The sequence below is a fragment of the Penicillium samsonianum genome (genome assembly GCF_028829775.1).
Source record: "Penicillium samsonianum strain IBT 33392 chromosome Unknown utg000003l_segment0_segment0, whole genome shotgun sequence".
In the NCBI taxonomy this organism is placed as follows: domain Eukaryota; kingdom Fungi; phylum Ascomycota; class Eurotiomycetes; order Eurotiales; family Aspergillaceae; genus Penicillium; species Penicillium samsonianum.
The window spans coordinates 7,312,893-7,336,084 of NW_026643261.1; the positions used below are offsets into that span (position 1 = coordinate 7,312,893).

Consider the following 23,192-nt stretch of genomic DNA (forward strand, 5'->3'; position numbering starts at 1 on the left):
AGGATCGAGTTCTCAAATTCCTTAAAATCCCCTTTCACACCCTTTCGCCATACTTCGGGAAACATTGCTCCCTTCCTGAGACTGGACAGATCTAATCAGTGGATACATAATGCCTCCATGGGCTAGACCAAGGCTCGGATCGTATTAAATTATAGGCCCACTTATATCTATCACATGACCAATGGGGTAGAACAAAATTTTGGCATCACAAAATTTCAAGACCTTTAATTCCTAATATATGGCCTATTTAGTGTACTAAAACTAAACGTTAGTCACATCATTACACATTTTTATTTCGACATAATCAATATCATTACCAACTCGTGCCTCTCTGCTCGCACTATCTCCAAGTATGGCAGAAGCATACCATCACCATCCCCCCCTGCAACAGAACTCTCCAAGGCAGAGCGCTTCAAAGCTACGCACCTCGCCGCGCGCCATGGCAATTACCACCAATACTACGCCAAGTTCCGGGCGCCCACCGTTCCGGACGAGCGCCTTTCCATTCTCCCATCAGATATCCTCCGCAACGCGCGGGTCATAGACCTAGGCTGCAACGCGGGCAAACTGACCCATGAGGCGATAGCGCACTGCGGCGCGGCCGCCTCAGTCGGCGTCGATATCGACCCGTGGCTGGTCAAGCAGGCGAAGGCTGCGTACCCGGACGGGCCGTGCACATTTGAGCACTTTGACTTCGTGGATGCGTCCGCGTACACGGGTACCGCGCTGGGCAAGTTCGACGTTGTCCTACTGCTCTCTGTGACCAAGTGGATACATCTCAACAACGGGGACTCCGGGATGTTGACGCTATTTGCGCACATACAAAGCATACTGAATGAGGGGGGTTATCTCGTCGTGGAGCCCCAGCCTATGAGCAATTATGCGAGAGCTTCAAAGAAGAATAAAGAATTGAGAGAGACGTATAAGACGATCCAGATCAGGCCACCGTTTGAGAATGAGTTGAAAGCGCAGGGATTTGAGAGGATACTGAAATTTGAGAGGGACGAGGAGGGGTTTGCTAGGCCCGTACATGTTTGGAAAAAAAATATCATAATATGATCAATGGAGATGGCTTAAAATGAGTCGAGTGAATTGACTTGCATCGGGAAGACGTAGACTTTTTGGTTGGTTGGTTGGTTGGTAAAAAGGGGACAAACGAGGCATGATTGTATTGAGTTGCGAGTACCAACGATTGTAGCAACGGGGGAAGTCTAGCTATCTGCCGTCCATTGAAGTGACGGCAGGGCCAAATTGAACATATTCTCAGGATCAAATCTAGCTTTCAGATCCTTCAAAGTCGGGGCCGCCGACCCGTAGGTTTTGTGCAGCACTTCAGCCGGCGAGAAATGAGTGGTATTGAACAGGGACATATAGGCCGTTGATAGGACAGATGCCGCGTCCGCTTGCCTGGCCTCTTGCTCTGCCTGGGCGGCCCAATTGAGTGAGATATCCGCCGTAGCATCATCCGTAGAGAATCCCGTAAAATCTATCATATAATGTGGCGATCGTGGCTCAACGAGAGAAGGGAGACCCCGAAAGCCTGCCGTAGTCGACGGTACTCGCAGTTGCTGGATTGAAAGCATGGTGCCGGGGTCGGAAGGCATTCGGTCAAGACTTCGGCCAATGAATCCAGCAATCGCAGGGGAGACCTCAGAGGCGTCGAACGAGTATGCAGCGCCTGATGCAGTTTGCGGCACGAGGATGCCGTTACCAGCAAACCATTTTGTACAGCCGTATCGGGCTTAAGAACCGGAGCTAGCATAAACCCGCAAATCTCTATCTTTTACATTCCCGAACTGAAGACCGCAAGATAATTATAGGGCAGAATGTATTTACTTGTTTTAACGTCATTCCAAACTGTTCCAAATGGGATATCGGTCCCCGAGGTTGGGAACCAACACCACTAGCTACTGGTTCACTCTTAATCGGGACTACGCTAATAACGTTCGACTCGAATATGTGCATAATATCGGTCTACTACATGATATCAAAGATCACACTTATTTCCGAATCGGTAGTTGGGATACACAAACACCCCAAACCAGCTATATTCAATAAAATGCACCCACGCTAGCCCCCTCTATATATAGTCATTCACCGAGTAGTCTTACCCCGGTGTCCTCTCCACGAAGTACTACCGTCATCAATCTAGCGATCGCTCTCAGTTATGTATTTAGCCTCTAGATAGGAGGCGGATCCAAAAAGATTACGCCCCGGTCCGGTTAAGCGGTCCGGCCCGGCGGGCGGGGCTAAATATAAACTTCTAGGCGTCAAGACTGTCCGGGTCGATCTATACCCTTTAGTACCTAGGTAGAGAATATTATAGTGATAGAAATCAACGTTGGTTGAGTAGAGGTGAGAATAACCTAATATTATAATAGCTATAGATATATAGTGCCTCTTAAATAATCTCAGTATTGAATGGTCAGTCAGCTAGGAACTTGCGCATTTACAATGATTGCGCCTCAAATCACATCATTTTGAGTGACATGCGCTAGAAATAATTTGCTACTAGATTAGAGCCAAAGCAAACAGCTAAGGGTAACCTCCGTCTTTGTGAACAAATCTGCCATCATCCGTATCTCTTTGTTCGACGATAATCTCTAAAGTTGCGTTCGCCGATTCTATAGGATCGCAGTATTACCCTGGGAAGTAACCTACTTCTCAGAAACACCCCTCATGTTAGATCGACAAGGCCCGGACAAAAGCCGAAAACGCGGTCATTCTGGTCTTTTAGTCGCCTGTACAGTTGAATTGTCATCATGTTTAACACAGCTTTGCTCATACGGTATTCATCCCACGTCTCAGAATCTTTTACCTTCTTTGGATTGGATGCAAGTTAACGAGCCCAACGAACTTGATATTTGAATGAGACATGGACGGGGGGAGGAGATGGAAGCTTCTGTAGCAAGCACCGTGCCAAAGACGTTCGTTGAGAAAGTCTTTTCGATCTTATTCCGTCTAGCAGAACCAGTCAATCAAAGTTGTGCCAGTATTGCTGATAAAGACGTTGACTCGCCTGGGTTGGTCTGAAACAATATCGACGGCCTTGGAGATTGAAGCATCATCCTCAACATCCAATTGAATAACAGAAAGTGTTCCTTGGAGGTTGGTATATTTGAGTCGGGCACACGCCTCCTGTCCCTTCGAAAGATCTCGGCTCAGCATTATCACATGGTAGTTGGGCTGGGACGCAATGGTTTGAGTTGTTGCATAGCCAATACCTCAGTTGGCGCCTAAGTGGGGTGAGAAGTGTGTAATTATTCGTCGCAAATTAGACTCTTACCAGTAATGAGTACAATGGTTGATTCACACATTATACTGCGTAATAACATAATCTGTGGAAATGACGAGGTGGATTCAAGATTTGACTGATCTGCAGTTATTTGCTGGTGGCCTGAATTTACCGGATAGGACAAGTTCCATTGGAAAAAAGGTTCACGGTTTTTATGATTGCATTATACAGATCTAGCGAAGCTTTCATTTCTGGCCCCCAAAGAGTCCTGTGGAGTACGGAGGTATAGTTTATCAAATCGGGAATACGAGTAAACCCGAAGATCCATTGTCGATCTCCGGTGAAGTCCGTCTCACCCCAACTCACCACCAGATCAAATATATTCAGGATACATGTTAAATGCGATACCCACTCCGCTAGTTATCGCTCATAATTTTCCCTTCACATTCTTCTCTTCCCATCAAGCGCCTTAACAGCAAATCATCCTGTCAGAAAGAAAATGTCACCCACAATCAAGAATGTGGTTCTCGCCGGGGTAAGGGTATAATTCAAAACGCTGCATTGTTCAATTTAACCATTCGACAGGCTAGTGGGAATGTCGGAGCTCGGGTACTCGATGCGTTGCTCGATCTCGAGTTCAATGTGACGGTGCTTAGTCGCAGTTCTAAGCCCTTCCCAACCGGTGTTAGGGTGAAGGTTGTTGACTTCACCTCGGTAGAGGATTTGTCTGCTGCTTTCGCCGGACAGGATGCAGTTATCGATACTACTTTTTCACCTGAGGTTGACACACCTCTCCGGCTTATTGAAGCGGCTGCTAAGGCTGGAGTTTATCGCTTGTTCGTAAGCCTCTGAAGATTAGGACAAGTCATCTTTGGCTAATACTCTATTTTTATACGTTATTAGTATCACTAGCGACTTTGGGCTCGATCCTAAATTGCCAGGTGTTCATGACATTCCTGTTTTCGGCCGAAAGAAGGTTTCCTATGAGGCTGTGAAGAAACAAGCGGCTGATAACCGCTTGACCTACACCCTAGTAGCTTGCGGTGCTTTTCTTGATTGGGGTCTCTCGACTGGTTTCGCCGGTCTGAACTTCCAAGAGAAGACAGCCTGGATCTTCGGTGATGGAAACAACGTTGTGCCATGGACGACGTTGGAGGATGTTGGCAAAGCAACTGCGAATGTGCTTTTGCATCCGCACGAAACTCTGAATCGCCCTATCTATGTTCACTCCGTGTTCATGTCGCAAAATCAACTTTTCGGCGCAGCAAAAGAGGCTTTGGGAAATGAGGGGTGGACAGCCACATATAACGACATGGAACCTCTTTTCCAAAAGGCGTTGGCGGATCTCAAGTCCGGCAACATTAGTGATGCAACCTTTGTAGTACAAATCCAGTACTGCCTAGCTACCAAAGCGCTTGCACACCCCTGGGAAAGAGATGATAATGCCCTGGCGGGACTGGAAGAATGGAGCCAGGAGAAAGTGAAGGTGCTGATTCAGACGATCGCCAACAAAGTTGTGTGAAAATTAAATCCATTTTGATTTCCACGAAGTCATGTCAATTGAATAGCTTCGGAAGAGGAAATATTATATGTTATGAGGATGTAGCTTATTCTTCTCAGGTACATATTTCTGAAGTATCTACTCTTCTTTTGAGGTATAAAAGAAAGTAGTTTGGAAAATGCCAGTCTGCACCTTTCACACAGATTAAAATGGCTTGGACGCAGTCGGCTTTGTTAATTAACAACTCCTTAACACTCCCACACAACCAAATATTCCGCACCGAACGTGCTGAAGTGGGGGCAGAAGTCGTCATAGCCCCATGATTGAATTGGAATCAAGCCCGTCGTCCATAAGCGTGGAAGGATATGTAGGTTTCTCATTTATAATTATCCGCAACAAGCTGACTGTATTAGAGGAAGACGTTTTCAGCACCCCGCTGGTCGAAGCGGAATGAAAAAGGCAACAGATCACTCACTCTCTAAACCAGTTCCTAGGGCTCATCGGCGACGTGGGAAGCGTATTGTAAGGGAACTGTCCTCTTATGGTTGATGATCCGGTCACTTTACCTTCAGAAATTGGGGTTTGGGTTTGAAAGAAAAGATCCGAATTAGACAGGAAGAATTATAACCCTACCAAGAGGAGATTCTCAGCATGCTTCTACTACTTTCTCTTCACCACCGTCGCTATCGAACGATGAGCCGCCTCCGCCGTATCACTCGTGAACGACATGGGTAAGGGGACTGTAACTTCAATTTATTATTGCAAATTACCTCGATGTGCATTCCGCATATGACGATGTACCACAGACTTGTCCAATATAAGGGGATAAATAACACATTCAAGCTGTTACTAAAGGATTCAACAATTTGTGCACTTACTGTCATAACTTCTACGGTTTATCTTCCCCAGGTCTTGGCCCGGCTCGACTTTCCCCCGAGACTACCCGGAGCTCCACAGAGAGCTCCACAGCGCTCATCACTATACTAGGACGCATGGTATCGGAGAACAGAGCAATATGGAGGATGGTTCGTCTTCAGTTAAGACAGTGGGATTCGCTTCCACATCCCAATCAATTGTTTTTGTGTGCCTCTGTTATCAAGTTCTCTACTCTCAAATATATATCCTGTGCGATTTTTTCATCTTCAACTACCACTATGTCCCTTAGTGCCAACCATGCCAGCATTACCAAACAAAAGGGCACAGACGATATAATTGACTATGACCAATCCGGCGGTGAAGTTGTTAGTCAAAAAGACCGATATCATGATCATGAAAGAGCTATCCAGGGCAACGAGCACTTTCATCGACTTGGCTGGAAGCGTCTCACAATTGTACTCATTGTTCAATCAATCGCCTTGGGTAGTCTTAGTCTTCCAGCAGCGTTCGCAGCGCTAGGAATGGTGGCCGGAGTGATCTTGTGCATCGGGCTGGGTCTCATCGCCATTTACGCAAGTTACATGGTCGGCTTGACAAAGCTCAAATATCCACATGTTGCTCACTATGTTGATTTTGGACGTCTGTTACTGGGAGAGTTTGGTGACAAGCTCTTCAGTGTGGCCTTTATCGCGTTAATGACCCTGACAGTCGGGTCACATTGCCTGACAGGAAAGCTTGCCTTTGCCACACTCTCAGACAACACTGCGTGCGCTCTCATTTTCAGTGCTGTATCCGCAGTGATCCTCTTTGCATTTGCTATACCGCCATCCTTTGCCGAGCTTTCGATTCTAGGGTTCATCGACTTCGGATCTATCATCGTGGCCATTGGAGTCTGTATAATCGCAACCGGTGTTCAGCAGGGTGATCCAACTGCCCCCGCGTGGTCGGCATGGCCTCAAGCCGACTTGAACTTGAGCAAAGCTTTTGTTGCCATCTCGAATATTGCCTTCGCCTACGCATTCGCAGCCTCTCAACCGTCGTTCATGGATGAGATGCATACACCAGAAGACTTCACTAAGTCTATATCTACATTGGGCATAGTGCAGGTCACTATCTATACATTGACTGGGGCAATTATTTATGCGTTCGTCGGACAGGACGTTAGCTCTCCAGCATTGCTATCTGCCGGTCCCCTTTACGCCAAGGTTGCATTTGGTATCGCCCTACCGGTGATCTTTATCTCGGGGTCTATCAACACAACCGTTGCCTGTCGCTATATCCACGGCCGCATGTATCAAAATTCTGTTGTCCGTTATGTGAACACTACGAAAGGATGGGTGACTTGGTTGACGGTTGTTGCCATAATTACAATCTTAGCATGGATCATCGCAGAGGCTATTCCATTCTTCTCTGAATTACTTGCTATTTGTGGCTGCCTGCTCGTTTCTGGCTTCTCCTTCTATGTTCCTCCCATCATGTGGTTCTTCCTTTTGAAGGAGGGAAGCTGGCACGAGAAGCACAATATCCGACACGCAATTTTGAACCTACTGGTATTCCTCGTTGGTATCTGTATCCTCGGATGCGGTCTTTATGCAAGCATTACTGGAGTTGTGAGTTACTCTTTTTTTGATACAAATTCTCGTGACCATACTAACTTGGCAGATGTCTGCATTCCAAACTGGTTCCATAAGTAGACCGTTTTCCTGTAGTGCTGGGTAGTGATGGCGTTGTCAGCATATCGATTCAACGATATAACAGCAGACAATTCTCCAAGCTTTATCATGTTACCACCCGAAAATTCTGCTAGGCAGATTATATATTATCACCCTATTTTGGATCTTAATGCGATTACTGTGACTTATCATAGTCTTCGCCCAGTCTTATCCAACATTGCTTTATACATGTATATCTGACACGCTTCCAAGGAGGAATATTTAAAAAATCACCCCAAGATAAAAGGGTACAATTACAGAAGCCGTGGAGGCTTTCCATAGAGTTGAAACAATCATTTCGGTGTTTCTCCGAGGATTCTTCTAGGCGGGTGGTCATAAACGATCTTTTTTAGAGAACGACTACCGACACACCTTTTTTTACTACTAACACACATCGACTAAGCTACTTTGGGTATGTCCACCGCTGGCCGCAGTTCTCAACCAGCTTGTGTAACTTAGTATGGTATCCCTATAGTATTTTTAACAGCTATCATATGACTTGGGACATTACTATGAAGCTGGTTGAGACCTACGGCCAGCGGTAGACATACCCAAAGTAGCTTAGCCGATGTGTGTTACTAGTAAAAAATAGCATAGTGTGCTGGTAGTCGGTCCCCCTTTTTACCAATTCTCTAGCCTATTTTTGAGATAACGTAACTCGAGATAACCCGTGCACAGTATCTGATACAGTAGCGGCCAACTAGTTGGAAAGTTACGTAATCACGAGTAGCCCGAACTTCCTATTTAGAACTGTATTCTTCCCCAGTTTACATACCGCGCCTCCACTTCTTTGCTTGCAAGTCCACAATTTACAGCCATGCGGTCGGTCGCTACGGGATGCTGGACATGTCGTGTTCGACATCGAAAGTGTGATCTGGAGAAGCCTTCCTGTAGGGAATGCACTGAGCGACATGTTCGCTGCCACGGATACGGGCCCAAGCCAGCATGGATGGACGGCGGATTGGAAGAGCAAAAAGAACGATCACGAATCAAAGCTACAATCAACAAGAATTTCCGACATGTGAAGAAAATGCAGCATCTAGCTCGTCGAACGCATAGAGAGAAATCCCAAACATTGTCTGAAACTCAAGGACATGATGATGAAATGCCCGATCCAGTGGCAAGTCCACCTCGTTCTTCGTATTTGGCATCTTTACCTTCTGAAAATGAAGTTTCCGAAGTTATATCCGATTCTAGGGGCCAGGCTCTGACATGTGGCCCAACTCATGTTATCGAAACCTATCCCGAGCCAAGCCCGCGGCGTTTCGACGGGTTTGGGGTAATTGACCACCAAGAGGCTTGTTTGTTAATGCACTATCTTGATCAAGTTTTTCCTTGGCAATTTCCATATCATGACTCTCGGTCTCGTTTAGGAAATCGAGGGTGGCTCTTCTTGCTTTTGATTAAGCGTGGACCTCTTTACCACGCCGCCTTAAGCCTGTCCTCTCTTCATCAGAGTGCTATTCTCGGCACCGAGGAAGATATTCAGCGGAAACAAGAAGCATTAAATCATCATTCTACTGCATTGCGAGAGCTCTGTGATATTATGAGTGAAAAGGGTGACAAATTACGCGACGACCACCCGCAATTGGCCGAGTTTTTGACATGTAGTTTCATGTTGATCAGCTTTGAGGTACGTAGTACACAAAGTATTATCTGTCAAAGTGAATTCTGACTCCTTGATGTAGGTTTTCTCTGGTGCAGAGCATGGCTGGCTTCTACATCTAGATGCAATTGCCTCCGTTATGCGGCAATTATCGCCCGAGGATATATTCAACTCGCAGACTCAAAGTAACACTGATATAAAATGTCAATCTAACGAAGGCCTCGAGTTTCTCATGGTCGGCGTCATGTGGTATGATCTCTTTGCCTGTATTTCAACGGGCAGTATACCACGGCCTCCCTATCAACGGTGGCTCCAAACTCCGGGGTTCAATACGGCGGATCTCATGGGCTGTCAGAACTGGGTTATGATGATAATCGGGGATCTAGCACACCTTTCGGCATGGAAATACCAACAAGAGAAGGACGGTCGGCTGAGTATTCGAGAGCTCGCAAGCAAAGGCCAAGAGATAGAAACACGATTAGAGAGCGGGATCGAGAACTTGGAGCGGGAAAGAGATGTAAGGATTCCATGCTCAACAATCTACCCAAGGGTATTTGATATCTCATACTAACCATTTTTCGATAGGAAAACACGATGAGACCTCTGCCGAATTGGGTTTCACATATTTTCGCCCTCGCAGCTCTCATCTTGCTGCATACCATAGTTTCTGGGCCACTACCAGCGCTCCCCGAGATACAAAGTGCCGTTGCCAGAAGCGTCCTCGCACTCGAGAATAGACCCAAGACTTATTCTCTCACAGGTTCTGTGTGGGCGTTGTGTATAATAGCATGCATGGCACAGTCGCACCGGCCATTTTTCGAAACTTTAATGACGGACCTCACACGAGAATCAGGAAGATTTGGAAACATAGCAACCGTACAGAAAATTATGAGAAAGTGTTGGGAAATGCAGGAAACCGGTCGTGCGGACTGCCGGATCACGATGTGTGAAATGGGGGTTCGTGCTATCTTGATATAGAGTTTCAATATATTCCCATTTTTGTACATCATTTCTACTTTTCCCTCATATTGGAAGCCCAATAGTGCAAAAGTCCGACAACTTAGTGCTTTGGAGGCAGGACTATGGGCAAAACTGGGAGGGAAGGTCGAGCCGGGGCCGACCGGCCGCCAATCAGAAGCAACGCTTCATACTTCGCAACTATGAGTATGTTCGGAGTTCGAGATTAGTATTCAAGGGCTTCAATCATCAAAATTGGAGTTATCTATGGTGGAGATATAAAGATCTGGTGTGCCACTGGTATCTAGCCTGACAGAATTCATCTAGACTTCCTGTTGGCCTCCTCATTCCCAAAAAGAAAAACCCGCAAATGATGCGAAAGTCTGCGTCTTTGTAGTCGACACCCCATTTCAAACACCAACACAATCAATTACAACGCAATGCCGGGCCTCAAAGTCTCAAAACAACCACAGACATTAAATATCGTCGATGCCAGTGTCAAAGAGCTTCTTCATGCCCTCGACATTCGAGCCATCACAAGTGTCCAGCTCGTATCCTGCTATCTGAATCGAATTGGATACTACGATTGCCGCGGACCTTCCTTGAACTCTGTATGTGTGCTCAATCTCAATGCATTTGAAGAGGCACAACAATCAGATGATTACCGGGCAAGTGGCCGGCCGCCACGGCCCCTCGAAGGAATCCCCTTCACAGTCAAAGACAGTTTCATGGTCAAAGATATGACAGTTGCAGCTGGATCGCCCGCCTTCGCCGATCTACTATCTTCAGAAGATGCAGCCATCGTCGCACTTCTGCGAAAAGCGGGAGCTGTGATCCTTGGCAAAACAAATATGCCAGCGATGGCAGATGGCGGATCACAGCGTGGACTGTATGGAAGGGCGGAAAGCCCTTATAACCCGCAATACTCCACTACTGCGTATGCCTCTGGTTCCTCTAATGGCTGCGGGACCTCCACTGCAGCCAGCTTTGCGGCATTTGGCTTTGCCGGGGAAACGGTTTCTTCTGGTCGCTCGCCAGCCTCGAATAATGCTCTGATTGGATACTCTCCTTCCAGGGGTGTTATACCGAACAGAGGTCAATGGCCGCTATATCCGACGTGCGATGTCATTGTTCCTCATACGCGGACGATGGAAGATTTGTTTGCCGTGCTTAATGTCATTGTGGCCGATGACACGGAAGCTGCTAGAGGAATCGACTTTTGGCGAAACCAGACATTCGTTCCGATTCCCATGTCCTCGGAGGTTCGTCCGAAAAGCTATCGCAATCTTGCGGACTCAGATGCCCTCATGGGGAAACGTGTTGCTGTCCCCAGATGCTTCATCGGTGCACCGTCCGCAAAGCCATTCCATGTGTGTATCGAACCAGTACAGAAGCTGTGGGAGAAGGCCAGAGCTACCCTGGAATCTCTGGGAGCAACCGTCATTGAAACTGATTTTCCGTTGCTTGAGGGGTATACAAAGCAGAACTTTCCAGGTCAAAGTTGCAATGTACCCGGCATATCCAATGAGTGGACCAGCATTGAGCGCTGCCAGATGATTGCCACTGCATGGGACGATTTCCTGCAAGTGAACGGCGATCCAAACTGTCCGAATCTGCTTTCCTCTGACCCACACAATATTCACCCTCGGATTGCGCCGATGGATGATCCATCAAAACACACCGAGGCTCAGAATCAAGTTCGCTACCCTGAGATGTTCAACTCTATCAAGGACAGGCAACACACTCTCTACAACCTTCCTGGCGTTGAAAAGGCAGCAAATGCACTAGAAGATATGCGCAAGAAGGAGTTCGAGGAATGGATGGATTCTAATGGATTCGATCTCCTCGCATTCCCCACGAATGGCGACATTGCTTTCGCCGACGCCGACGAGAGTCTTGAGTCGATGCTTCACGCTCTCCAGGATGGAGTCAAATACGCCAATGGTGGCCGATTCTTGAAGCACTGCGGTGTTCCTTGCATCACTCTTCCAATGGGCACGTTGGAGAAACAGCAAATGCCTGTAGGCTTGACTTTTGCATGCAAAGCCTATGCGGATAACGACATGCTGCGATACGCGTTCGCGTACGAGGCAGCTTCTCAGGCTCGAACCATTCCCGGATTAACGCCGTCGATTCCATCGGATCATATATCGCTGGTCTGTTCGGGTACAAGAGGTTCACTTGTTGCCAAGCCCTTGCTCGACATTTCTTCTGCGAAATGGGTCTCGTCTGAGACTTCTGGGAAAGAGATTCGTCGTCAAATCTCTGTGGCAGGAACTGCACGATCATCCGACCCTGAAATTGGTGTTGATTCTGTTCAGGTCTTTGTTAATGGTAGCAAAGTGTCGGATATTTCTCTGAAAGGCGAGCAGTGGAAGTGGGAGACTTGTCTTTCTCGGCCCGAGGTCGTTGATCGCTATCCAACAATGGCCAAGGTCCCTAAAGATCATCACCTTGTGGTGATCATCGCTTATTTGGAAAATGGAAGAGGTGCGGCATCAATGTTGTTGGTAGACTAGAAATCCATCAATAATAACAATCGACAAAAGTCTAATCAAGCCTTGTCTGACGTCATCGTTATCTGGTAACCACGAAGATTATTATACGGAGCGAATGTACAGATGTTAAGATAGCAATTGTTTCAGGTGCATCGACATGATCCAATTGTTCCACATATTGATGTCACCATACTGGGGTAGGGGGAGATGAGCTTGTTCGCAATAAAAATAAGCAAAGGCCCTTGTGGATTTGCGTATTTAGTACTAATGCAAAGGTCTCAGAAAAGGAAAATAAGGTCGAATCAAATATTATTGTACTAGAAGCAATGAATAAGTAATATCCCAATTTTCTGGTTTTGATACTCAGACCCTTGTAGACTGGAGCGCCAAGTAGATAATAGGCTTTTTCGACTTTTTTTTTCTGAGTCCACTGGGAATATTCTACAGCGGAGTAATAATTTTGATTATCTCTCCGACGGAGCAATTGATCATGAATCGGCGGAAGTCCTCTAGGGCTATTCATGTCCAATCGGCGTCGAGATAAGTTTCTGGATTTGAATATGTATCACACATCCAGCTCCGAAGTGAAGTATATTCTTGCATAAGTGAGGCCTGGCCTAGCATCGTGTCTAAAAGTCGGGACATAGCCTACGCTAAAGGTATTTTTTTGCAATGATAGTAGGGAATACCTAGTTATTTTATATTTGAGATGGAAAAGTAACGAGAAAGATAGATAAAAGGAGTGCATAGGAAGATGATAATAAAGTGATGTTCCAGTGTCGCCAGACTTTCTAGATGGGATGTATGTAGCTGGAAAGTTGACGCTTGATTTACAAACGGGTTTAGATAGATGGAAAGACGATTCTATAATGAGGGAATATTGATATCCGTCATTACCAAATTCATCTAACTTAAGGAGCCTTGAATAATGTATCTAGTATCGAGGATACTTGGATAGTTTCTTCGTCCTCGAATGGTCGCCCAACGATCTGGATAGTTGACGGTTGGTTTGTGAACAAAGCCGGATCATCTGTTATTGACAAAACATCAGAAACCGTGAGGGTAGAGGGGATTGAACCGACTAAGCAGACTTACACAATTCATAGTTGGGCTTGTCGTAGGGGTTCGTTTCGACCGGTTGGTAGTTGGCATCCACGCGGTCTAGCTCAGGATCCACCTTGAATTTGGCAATTGGCAAGATGACAGAAGGATAGTCAAGAAGATTAAACAGCGAGGTATACCCCCAGTAGATGTTGAAATCATGAGGATAGCCCACTGCAGGGGCTGGGGGCACTATTAGTGCATCAATGACACGGCCGGAGCTACCAACTGTGTCGTTCCATGCATCTGCAAATTGTTCTTTGAGGGCTCTAGTTTTGAGATTCAACTGTCCAATATATTAGTATATTTCTCTTTTCCCGCATTTTGTCAACATCAACAGGAAACAGGACATACTTGTAATGCTTCCGCAGCGGAGTGCTCTCGGGTGTTATAAACCCTTAGCAGATCCGCAAAAGCTGGTATCATAGGCTCCCCAGAAGCGGACAGAGTTGACCTAGTTCCCTCAGACCCCGATTGATAATAGATATCGAACTAAAACTTCCATTAATTATGCAGTTTCTGCCAATTTTGGTGACATGCTTACCGTGGTTTGCATAGCATCCCAGGCATCAAAAGGTAGCTTGAAATCAATGACTGTAAATAAAATTAGCGAGCATTCTATGAAGATTGTTAACCGGAGAGAAGCAAACAGCCAACTTGCCCTCGTGTCCGGCCTTCTCAAGAGTCTGTTTGCTGTGTTCTAGAGCTCGTAATACCGGTGGGTGAGGCATTACCACCCCATCCCACTTCAGTAGTCCGACCGTGAGTTTTCGGTCCAAATGATCCAGGTTTCTCCAGGGCACAGGCACGGAAGTCACATCGTATTTGTTGTTCGGGTGGGCGTTTATGACCCTAGTGAATAACTCAAGGTCGTTGAGAGAGTGGCACACAGGACCACAAGACAGTTTAATCGTGAGATTCCCGGTATTAGTGGTGTACATGCCTCCCTTGGGTATGCGATCCGCCGTAGGTCGAATGCCATATAGCCCGTTAAAAGCGGCCGGTACGCGGATAGATCCCCCCATATCTGTTGAAGGCGCGATGGGACTGCCTCTCAAGGCTACTAACGTTCCATCCCCTCCCGAACTCCCGCCAGCGCCCAAGTCTCTATTGAACGGGTTTGTAGTGCGGCCCCAAAGATTGCTTACTGTCTCCAAAGCCATGCCTGACTGAGGCATGGTTGTCTTACAGAAGAAGACAGCACCTGCAGCACGCAATGTTGTCACAAGAGCAGAATCTTGCTTGACGATGTTGTTCTTCCTTGAAACGTAGCCCAATGTTGCGGCATGGCCTCCAAGTTCATGGGAATCCTATTTGGTTATTATATCAGTCCTTGTACATCCAAATCAAAGGTATATGCTATATCATCGTACCTTTAAAGCGATCGGAACTCCATGCAATGGCCCTTTCAATTTCCCACCCTTGTCAAGATCCTCGTCAAGCTCTCTCGCCTGCTGGAGACCATCTTCAAAGAACCAATCGGTCAAGCAATTGACCTATTGCTAAAGTTAGCCTGATAAAATCATTTGTGAGAATGTTAATATACCAGCTGGTGGGCAATGGCAGCCCGCCCGGCAAAAGCCTCTAAGACCTGCACTGCTTTCAATTCGCGAGACTCAAGACGCTTCACAATCTCGCCAGCCGTGAGTTCGGTGATTTTGAGTTGGTCTTTTGTCAGGATGCCGCTTGTATAAGGCACGCTTGTCACATCCTTCAGCGACCTGTATTTATCGATATCCAACCGCCAACGGGTCGGAATGGCCTCCAGCACTGCGGATTGAGCTTCTTTGCTTATGGTTTTCCACGACATCTTGGTTGCAATTGAAAAATAGTTGTTGATTTTCGATTTGTTCAGGAGGATAACATTAATAATTTACCCTCACTCAAGGGGCATAGGTGTTGGAGTAAGTGACGCAATCAAATGAAACGAGTTAAGCGCGTGTTTCGCGGGGGCCATATGAGAGACAAACAAATGATACGGATTAAAGGAATTCAGAGAGAGGGATGTTCCCTTGGCGTTGGGGTCGGTGGAGAGTCGGGTTTCTCCTTTTTCTTCACACCCAATAATCTGATGCGTTGATGCATCCATGAATGTCGTTGCAGGGTTGAGATTCGTAATGGCCCCCTAATATCTATGGATTAATAATATCACACCATCCATAGATGAAATGCTGAATTTGTAATCAGTTGTATACGGTTATTCGGCTCTTGTCGATATAAAATTTCACCTGCCTTTATAATTGATTTACTTGTATAGGTTTTAAGGATATATAACTCAAAGACTTGATCCGGGTTTCGATTTTCAGTGCCAATTCAACTCTCCAGTCAAACACTGCCATCATGACACAAACAATCATCGACAACGTTGCTGCCAAAGGCATCTCCTATTTCACGCCAGCGCAAGAGCCTCCAGCAGGCACGCAATTAGAGGGATCAATCAAGCTGTTCACCCCTCTTACCATCCGCGGTGTGACGCTTCCAAACCGTCTGTTCCTAGCTCCCCTTTGCCAGTACTCTGCCAATCACAACGATGGCAAGGTCACGGATTGGCATTTGACCCACCTGGGCGGAATTCTCCAGCGCGGTCCCGGGCTGGCAATTATGGAATCCACAGCCGTGCAGAGACTAGGCCGTATCACGCCTCAAGATCTTGGTCTCTACGAAGATGCTCAGATTGAGCCGTTGAAGCGGATCACTGAGTTTGCCCACAGCCAAAGTCAGAAGATCGCTATTCAATTGGCTCACGCCGGTCGGAAGGCTAGTGCTGTTGCTCCCTGGTTGAGCCTCAACGCTATGGCTGCTAAGGAAGTCGGCGGCTGGGATGAGCTCGTTGCCCCGTCGGCAATCCCCTTTGAGGAAGGAGTCAACACCATTCCTAGGGCCCTTACCTTGGAGGATATCGAGGTCTTGATCAAAGACTTCGCGGAGGCTGCGAAAAGGGCCGTTAAGGCCAACTTTGATGCCATTGAGATTCACGCCGCTCACGGGTATCTATTGCACCAGTTTCTGAGCCCTGTTAGCAACAAAAGAACGGATCGGTATGGAGGTAGTTTCGAGAACAGGATCAGACTACTTCTGGAAGTCTCCGAGGCAATTCGCGCTAACATCCCGGAAACAATGCCTCTATTGATCCGAATCAGTGGGACTGATTGGTTCGAGTTCAGCGAGAACGAGGAATTGAAGAGAGACTTCCCCGAGAGCTGGACAGTTGCTCAATCGGTTCAGCTCGCTCCACTCCTAGCTGAACGTGGTGTTGACTTGGTGGATGTTAGCTCAGGTGGCATCCATCCCAAGTCCGCGATTGCTATCAAAGCGGGGCCTGCCTACCAGGTGCATTTGGCCCAAGAAGTCAAGAAAGCCGTGGGCGACAAGCTATTGATCACGGCTGTCGGCGGGATTAAAACGGGTCCTCTGGCCGAGGAGGTGGTTCAATCTGGCATTGATGCAGTGCAGGCTGGACGCTGGTTCCAGCAGAACCCTGGCTTAGTTCGTGCTTTTGCTAATGAGCTAGGAGTGAAGGTGAGGATGGCCACACAAATCGATTGGAGCTTCGAAGGGCGTGGAAAGGGGACAACGAAGAGCTCGTGATCAACAGTTGGCACAATTTGACACATGTTTTGTAAAAAGTCAGTCATTTTATCTCGCTTTTTGTCTAGGATGATACAAGTCTTGAGATCGAACTTCCCCAGACCACAGTAGCCGAGAAATTGCCGGCCTCTCGTCATTTGTAACGAGAGTGAAAGCAATTGGATGAAGGGACTGGATGGGGAAAAGTAAACAAGGGTTGAATGTATTCTCGGCGGCGCAAATGTTTGACGTGCCCTCCATAGGAAGGTCTGATGTGTTCGGTGGCACTCGGTTCGGTGACTTTTGTGGGGTCTTCCCCGGAGCTCCTTTGTTTGTGGGCGAGGCGTGGGCCCTGCTCCACCGGGATCGTGGAATCGAAGGTGATATGCTCAGAAGAATCATGCGCGATGGCTCATAAGCTCATGAAACAACTGGAAGAGAAAGGTGTTGTGGGCTCTACTATGTAGGGACTGAAAGAGAGGAGGAGAAAGAGTTGATTCCTACAGGAAGGCGAGCTTCCGACTATCTACCAAACCAAGGAGTTGATGTCTGAGGCATCAACTTCGGCCTAGGCCACCACCACAACAAAAGGCAAACAACTGCATTGGCTCAACTACAGACTGGAGGGAGGAAGGGAGGAGATAGAGAGAAGAGAGGCTGTGAAGTTACGAAGAATAGAGGATCACCTGATCTTCGACACTGATTTACTATAATAGTTACGTTGAAAAGAGATAAATCGTCCTGGTCAGCAACATCAATTTACACATCGGTCCATAAGTCCCAACTGCTGGTGGCCATTCAGCCCTCACTCAGTCGGGAAGGGAAAAATGGTTACACACATAGTATCTCCGAAGATTATCGCAAAACGTACGTAGATTGAAAGCCTTGCGTGTGTAACTCATCACGTGCTCTTACCCTCCAGCACACCATTTATGTCCGTATTTGCATACATCTTTCGCGTACCTCATGACGCTCTATTTCCCGATTCCACATTTATCCTAAGTACCCCTTAGACCTCATGTGCGGGTCTCATAGCTTCTAAGGTTGCTTTTAAGGTTGCATTTAGGGTATCGCTAGTAGGGCCCAATATTAGCCCCTTCCGACATTTATATATCTTCCATTCTTGGCAACACTTAAGTCAATCTTAGAATGGGGTCCACCTGGGCAGGATCCATGGATATATTTTCCGGGACCGGCTCGTGTTACATTCCAAGGTTAGCCTCAAACAACGTGGGCTTTCGGCCGAACCGGAGATCTCTCGGAACCGACAACCGGCCCCGGCAGTTCAATTACCATCAGGCACATCTGTCCGGACATCATATGAACTTAGATAACGATCGGCAAGGGCCCTAGCTCGTCCTGCTCCTTTTAAAACCCAGTCTATCATGCTTTGCCAAAATCCCGTTGCAAGTTGCCATTTCTTTTGTTTCCCCACAACCTCTCTCGTTAAGAGGCCTGGAGCATTCCATATCACCACTGCTTGCCATTTTAGGCAGCATGACTGAAATACGACCTAGGAGGGTGGCTGCCGAACCTCTCAAGGAAAACTACATACCTAGCCTTCAACAGGCAACTCCGCAGGTTCTGTGGATTGGATGCTCTGATAGCAATGCCAAAGAATCCACTGTGCTTAATATTCTCAACGACGAGTTGTTCGTGCTCAGAAATCTCGGCAATATGATCATTGATGGCGACCTGTCCTGCGAGACTACTATAAAGCATGCCGTCGTTGACCTTCAGGTTAGCCTTGATCCAAAATCCATTGCTAGTTCGTTGTCTTACGCTCTCTAGGTAAAACACATCGTCGTCTGCGGCCATTACGGATGTCACATTGTGACAGCAGCCTCGAGAGATGGGTTGAAAGGACCATGGTTGAGGTAAGTCCTTCTGCTGATGCATTCCCTGAAGCTGCTAATAACGGTTATATAGCAAGCTCAACGATCTCTACTCGATGCACGAAGAAGATATAAATCAACTCCCAGTGTGGGAGCAGGATTTCTCTTTTGTTGAGTTGAATATTCTTGATCAGATGCGTTCGCTGCGCAAATTTCCCGAAGTCACCGACGCAATTACGCTAGGGCGCTTACATATCCATGGGATAGTGTACGATTCGGAGACCGAGAAGGCCTATCAATTATTGGAAGGGGAGCAGAACGTTTAGGACAGGTGCTGAGGCAGCCTTCCTCTCTCTCCCCTCTCAGTGGACAGTTCAATTCATTCCATGGTTTTCCTTCCCATTTCCCTCCTTTACGATAGGATGGAAATTGTTGAATTCCGCATGGTTTGATTACTACGTGGTGCACGTGGTATACACAGTGTCCAAAGAGGAAGAATTAAGAAGCACAACTGATGGATAAAAAGGAAAAACTGAATATGCCAGAGATCACTCACTGCCAGGAAGCCATCGGTATAGCTCTATGGAGACGAAGGAAAACAGGTCAAAAGAGAAGCCTGAAAGCTACAGGCTGAGCAACAACCGAACACCTGAGTCGTGACTGGCAGTTGACAACTGTGATTGTGATCATTCAATGTTCCGAGTCGGCACCCGACGACAGACAGTATATTTTCTGCACATCCGCCAACTCAGCTTCGAAATCGACCTTGAGGTCTTTCAACAGGCCGTCGCCTAGATCAAAAACCCAACCATGAACGATGGGGAACTGATTCTCTTGGTAGCTTTGCTGGACAGCCGCGGTTTTGATGATATTCCTGCACGATTCCATCACATTGAGTTCAATCAATCGGTTGTATCTCGCGTGTTCTTCGGGGATTCCATCGAGCTCCTTTTCGTGCAAGCGATACACGTCGCGGATGTTTCGGAGCCATGGGTTAAGCAAACCCAGGTCAGCAGGTGTCAAGGCCGCCTTGACTCCTCCACAGTTGTAGTGGCCGCATACGATGATATGCTTGACTTTCAAGTGCCGCACAGCATAGTTGATCACCGACATGACGTTGAGGTCGACATTGGGCACTAAGTTCGCGATATTACGGTGAACGAAGACCTCGCCCGCCTCCAGACCCATAATTTCGTTGGCGGGGACTCGGCTATCGCTACAGCCTATGTACCTGATTGCCGTTAGAGGAGTTGCGATATGAACATTTTTTTGACGAGAATAAGCCATAGCTTATGTCGCTTACAGATAGTCGGGTGATTGCCCAGCAGATAGCTTGTCAAAAAAGGTGGCATCGGTCTCTTTCTTCGATGAGACCCATTTCTTGTTGTTTTGGAAGATATGGTCGAGCGACTGCTTGAGATAGCGATTGACATTGGGTTTGGAGGCCATCTTGTCAGGTTGTGCAAAGGCTTGGCAAAAGTGAATAGCGATTCGAGGTTCTGGTCGTCTAACGCAGCAGCAGGCAGATATTCCGAATTGTTGGGACCTGTCGCCCAGGCGAGGGGTCGTGTTTATGTAAGCACATGCCAAGACATTCTGCAGATCCATTTTAAGGTATGCAGCTCAATGGTTCGTAGTTATTCCATCAAATAATCAGTTACTGCCATCGAGATTTTATCCATTTACGTACAACTATAACTATGTAGTCTTTTAAGGGATATTTCTACGAAGGCAGAAAAGGTCCAACAGTACCTCAAATACGTGCAGGATCTAAAAGTGATGTCTGCACAACTAACAACACAATCTAGGCTTTGTGGGCTGCTATAACCCTCCCATAACCTCGATATCACGGCAATTTGCATCGGCCTCGTCTACCTTGACACCTCAAACGGTCGTATCGGCACTGCTTGAACTTCCACTGGCTGCTCGTGGGTCTCCAGTTCAACGGGAGGCTCCTCCCCCTCGTCAAGCACGTTATACACCGTGACTCCGCCGTTGAACATTCCCACAGCCAGCATCATACCGGTGCCGCCGCTGAAACCCGCCGCAGTCGCGAACCCGGTCCCGCCGCCCTTCCATGTCGCACCGCCCCGGCGCCGGCCTGTCAGCAGGTCGCACACCTCAACGCCCGTGTCGGAGCGGCACGCAAGAAGGTGACAGTCGGGTGAAATGGCTAGAGGGAACAGATCAGCGTCGGGGCGCGCGGATTCGAGCTCGTAGCTCTCGAGCAGTCCCGATTCCGAGTGCCAGAGCACGACGAGCCGGCCCCACACGGATGCTACGCGGCTGCCATCCGACGATATCTGCAGAATGCTGGCTGGATACCGGCTTGACGATGGCACGCGGAAGCTCTTGAGTAGCCTACCCGGGCTCGTGGGGGATGTGCTGACAAGGCGGTCCACGCCGTCGCTCGCTCGGCTGAGGATGCTCTTGCCGTCCGGCATGAAGGCTAGCTGCGTAATGTCCGCTAGGTGGCCCGGTAGACATGCCATCCGAGGGATACCGTCCATTTGCGGCTGGAAGAGCGACACTTTGGTTGGGTCACCAAAGTGTAGGCCAGCCAAAAGTGACCCGTCAGGAGACCATGCCAGCGGTCCCTGGATCTGGATGGTGGACGAGTAGCGCTTGCGCTTCAATTTGTATAAATCCACGATGTCGATCCTGGGCGTGGAATCGAGCGCCTTACTTCCCTGGATGATTGGATTGTGGCAAATGGCTAAAGGGAGGACCCTGCTTGGCTTTGACCGCAAGAGGCCGCCGAGCTTGTCATTCTGCGCTGTGGCGGCGGGGCCAATGGCTGCGCCCCTGGCTCCCACATAATACCCACCCAACATTGCTGAGCTTAGGGCTCCCAGACGCAGGAAATCACGGGTCTCGAGATCATACGCAAGGATGTCATGCTTCTTTCTTTCGGTGGATTGCGCCGTAGGTTCCCGCCATGGGCAAAGAACGATGAGAAAATTGTTGCATGCTGAGAATTCAACGTATACTACCTGCTGTTCCTGCCATGGTATGGACAGCCGACAGCGAAAAATTATAGACAAGTCTTCATCAAGAACGCCCTCAGCCGGCTGGTCTAGGGTGGACCCGGAATAGGCTGGCAGTTGAGGGTTCATGTTGCAGCCATAAGAGAAGGCTTTGGGAGGCGCGACCTAATCACATGGCCATTCAAGGCCGGAGACTAATTGTATACGACGGAGCAGCGCACCTTCGGCGTTTATACGTCTTGAAACAGGTGTCACCACTCATCCTACGTGTGACAACCTTGGAACCCCGCCGGGGCCCCGCCCCCGGGACCGGGCGCATGGGTTTGCTGACTAAGACACAGCCCCCCCGGGGGCCGGCGGAACCCAAACAGGTACCCGTCCTACCTAGGCAATCCTTAATAGGTCAACTTGCAACTGCTAGTTATAATTTTTCTGCCTCTTAGATAATTACTGAATCGGTTGGTCCATCCAGCACATGCAGCATGAGGCTTAGCCCAAGGCTGCTAGCAATCCCATAATTCCACCCGCAAATGGTAAAAGCGAGCGAATGGTGTTGAGACTCGCCCATCTGTTCAGCAGGGAAGCCAATTGTGCTTCATCACGGACCGCGTTTTCCGACAAGTTTTTCATGTCCGCAAACTTGAATATGCTCGAGTTGGTTGGTAACATGAAAAGAAGAGTCCATGGAATGATACCAATATCGAGAATTGCAGCCCCCCAGTACAACGAACAATGTGACTTCAAAGCCAACCAAATAAAGCTCCCTGCTCCCAGGATGGCGAAAGACGGGCCCAACGCATGCCCTCTGTGGTAAAATGCGACCCATTGTTTTGCAGCTAAATGCTGGGAGGTTGGAGTGGCCACCAAGACTGCAGGCACTGCGCCCCAAGAGTAGGTAAATATTTCGCCTGTGTTGTTGACACGCTTAGTATCCTGAGATTTCTTTATTTAAGATCGATAAATACATACCTGACAGCCAGAAGGATGACGAGATTGCAACAATTTGTGTTAAAATGTAAGAGTTCATATTGACGGTACAAGAGCTTCCCTTTCAAATTCTCACAAAATATCCAATTCCAATCGCTTCGGACTTTATAGGTGGAAGAAAAGCTCGTATGTGCGGATACAAGTCATTGCACCAAAAACCGACAATGCCGAATCCACATTTGTCTGCATTCCGGACATCGGGTTTAGGACTCTTATCAAGTCCATTTCGGGCCGCTCCAAAGCCCGCCGCTGTGATGAATACGGAACAAAGTCCGACAAAGGCGGTCTCTGGGCTGTCTATATTCCGTAAAGGATGTCCACTTAGACATT

General features: G+C 47.8%; 14 protein-coding genes across 14 annotated transcripts; 8 read left to right on the forward strand and 6 right to left on the reverse strand.

The window, feature by feature from the left end:
• Positions 1-181: 181 nt before the first annotated feature.
• On the forward strand, positions 182-1,059 carry N7471_006479 (class I SAM-dependent methyltransferase; the record flags this gene model as incomplete). Its single annotated transcript, XM_057279198.1, has 2 exons — positions 182-186; positions 273-1,059. The coding sequence occupies 2 exons, from the start codon at positions 182-184 to the stop codon at positions 1,057-1,059; spliced, it is 792 nt and encodes a 263-aa protein (XP_057138808.1).
• Positions 1,060-1,211: 152 nt separating this feature from the next.
• Positions 1,212-1,604, reverse strand: N7471_006480 (uncharacterized protein; the record flags this gene model as incomplete). Its single annotated transcript, XM_057279199.1, has 1 exon — positions 1,212-1,604. The coding sequence occupies one exon, from the start codon at positions 1,602-1,604 to the stop codon at positions 1,212-1,214; it is 393 nt and encodes a 130-aa protein (XP_057138809.1).
• Positions 1,605-2,961: 1,357 nt separating this feature from the next.
• On the reverse strand, positions 2,962-3,317 carry N7471_006481 (uncharacterized protein; the record flags this gene model as incomplete). The annotated part of the gene is made up of 2 exons (XM_057279200.1): positions 2,962-3,224; positions 3,287-3,317. 2 exons carry the CDS (start codon positions 3,315-3,317, stop codon positions 2,962-2,964), a joined length of 294 nt encoding a protein of 97 aa, XP_057138810.1.
• Positions 3,318-3,734: 417 nt separating this feature from the next.
• On the forward strand, positions 3,735-4,757 carry N7471_006482 (aromatic alcohol reductase; the record flags this gene model as incomplete). The annotated part of the gene is made up of 3 exons (XM_057279201.1): positions 3,735-3,770; positions 3,821-4,071; positions 4,139-4,757. 3 exons carry the CDS (start codon positions 3,735-3,737, stop codon positions 4,755-4,757), a joined length of 906 nt encoding a protein of 301 aa, XP_057138811.1.
• Positions 4,758-4,945: 188 nt separating this feature from the next.
• Positions 4,946-5,458, forward strand: N7471_006483 (uncharacterized protein; the record flags this gene model as incomplete). The annotated part of the gene is made up of 3 exons (XM_057279202.1): positions 4,946-5,044; positions 5,076-5,258; positions 5,348-5,458. 3 exons carry the CDS (start codon positions 4,946-4,948, stop codon positions 5,456-5,458), a joined length of 393 nt encoding a protein of 130 aa, XP_057138812.1.
• Positions 5,459-5,890: 432 nt separating this feature from the next.
• N7471_006484 (uncharacterized protein) lies at positions 5,891-7,331 on the forward strand (the record flags this gene model as incomplete). Its single annotated transcript, XM_057279203.1, has 2 exons — positions 5,891-7,222; positions 7,275-7,331. 2 exons carry the CDS (start codon positions 5,891-5,893, stop codon positions 7,329-7,331), a joined length of 1,389 nt encoding a protein of 462 aa, XP_057138813.1.
• Positions 7,332-8,141: 810 nt separating this feature from the next.
• N7471_006485 (Zn(II)2Cys6 transcription factor) lies at positions 8,142-9,908 on the forward strand (the record flags this gene model as incomplete). The annotated part of the gene is made up of 3 exons (XM_057279204.1): positions 8,142-8,957; positions 9,013-9,447; positions 9,516-9,908. 3 exons carry the CDS (start codon positions 8,142-8,144, stop codon positions 9,906-9,908), a joined length of 1,644 nt encoding a protein of 547 aa, XP_057138814.1.
• A 419-nt stretch (positions 9,909-10,327) lies between these two features.
• N7471_006486 (amidase family protein) lies at positions 10,328-12,406 on the forward strand (the record flags this gene model as incomplete). Its single annotated transcript, XM_057279205.1, has 1 exon — positions 10,328-12,406. The coding sequence occupies one exon, from the start codon at positions 10,328-10,330 to the stop codon at positions 12,404-12,406; it is 2,079 nt and encodes a 692-aa protein (XP_057138815.1).
• A 760-nt stretch (positions 12,407-13,166) lies between these two features.
• On the reverse strand, positions 13,167-15,296 carry N7471_006487 (amidase signature domain-containing protein; the record flags this gene model as incomplete). The annotated part of the gene is made up of 7 exons (XM_057279206.1): positions 13,167-13,415; positions 13,481-13,772; positions 13,841-13,978; positions 14,031-14,080; positions 14,148-14,796; positions 14,860-14,982; positions 15,033-15,296. The coding sequence occupies 7 exons, from the start codon at positions 15,294-15,296 to the stop codon at positions 13,297-13,299; spliced, it is 1,635 nt and encodes a 544-aa protein (XP_057138816.1). The 3' UTR covers positions 13,167-13,296.
• A 530-nt stretch (positions 15,297-15,826) lies between these two features.
• N7471_006488 (NADH:flavin oxidoreductase/NADH oxidase) lies at positions 15,827-17,074 on the forward strand (the record flags this gene model as incomplete). The annotated part of the gene is made up of 1 exon (XM_057279207.1): positions 15,827-17,074. One exon carries the CDS (start codon positions 15,827-15,829, stop codon positions 17,072-17,074), a length of 1,248 nt encoding a protein of 415 aa, XP_057138817.1.
• A 1,476-nt stretch (positions 17,075-18,550) lies between these two features.
• Positions 18,551-19,214, forward strand: N7471_006489 (putative carbonate dehydratase; the record flags this gene model as incomplete). The annotated part of the gene is made up of 3 exons (XM_057279208.1): positions 18,551-18,793; positions 18,845-18,930; positions 18,983-19,214. 3 exons carry the CDS (start codon positions 18,551-18,553, stop codon positions 19,212-19,214), a joined length of 561 nt encoding a protein of 186 aa, XP_057138818.1.
• Positions 19,215-19,578: 364 nt separating this feature from the next.
• On the reverse strand, positions 19,579-20,337 carry N7471_006490 (carbonic anhydrase; the record flags this gene model as incomplete). Its single annotated transcript, XM_057279209.1, has 2 exons — positions 19,579-20,119; positions 20,192-20,337. The coding sequence occupies 2 exons, from the start codon at positions 20,335-20,337 to the stop codon at positions 19,579-19,581; spliced, it is 687 nt and encodes a 228-aa protein (XP_057138819.1).
• A 422-nt stretch (positions 20,338-20,759) lies between these two features.
• On the reverse strand, positions 20,760-22,004 carry N7471_006491 (WD40 repeat domain-containing protein; the record flags this gene model as incomplete). Its single annotated transcript, XM_057279210.1, has 1 exon — positions 20,760-22,004. The coding sequence occupies one exon, from the start codon at positions 22,002-22,004 to the stop codon at positions 20,760-20,762; it is 1,245 nt and encodes a 414-aa protein (XP_057138820.1).
• A 360-nt stretch (positions 22,005-22,364) lies between these two features.
• encC (anthrone oxygenase encC) lies at positions 22,365-22,902 on the reverse strand (the record flags this gene model as incomplete). Its single annotated transcript, XM_057279211.1, has 2 exons — positions 22,365-22,783; positions 22,845-22,902. The coding sequence occupies 2 exons, from the start codon at positions 22,900-22,902 to the stop codon at positions 22,365-22,367; spliced, it is 477 nt and encodes a 158-aa protein (XP_057138821.1).
• Positions 22,903-23,192: the final 290 nt, after the last annotated feature.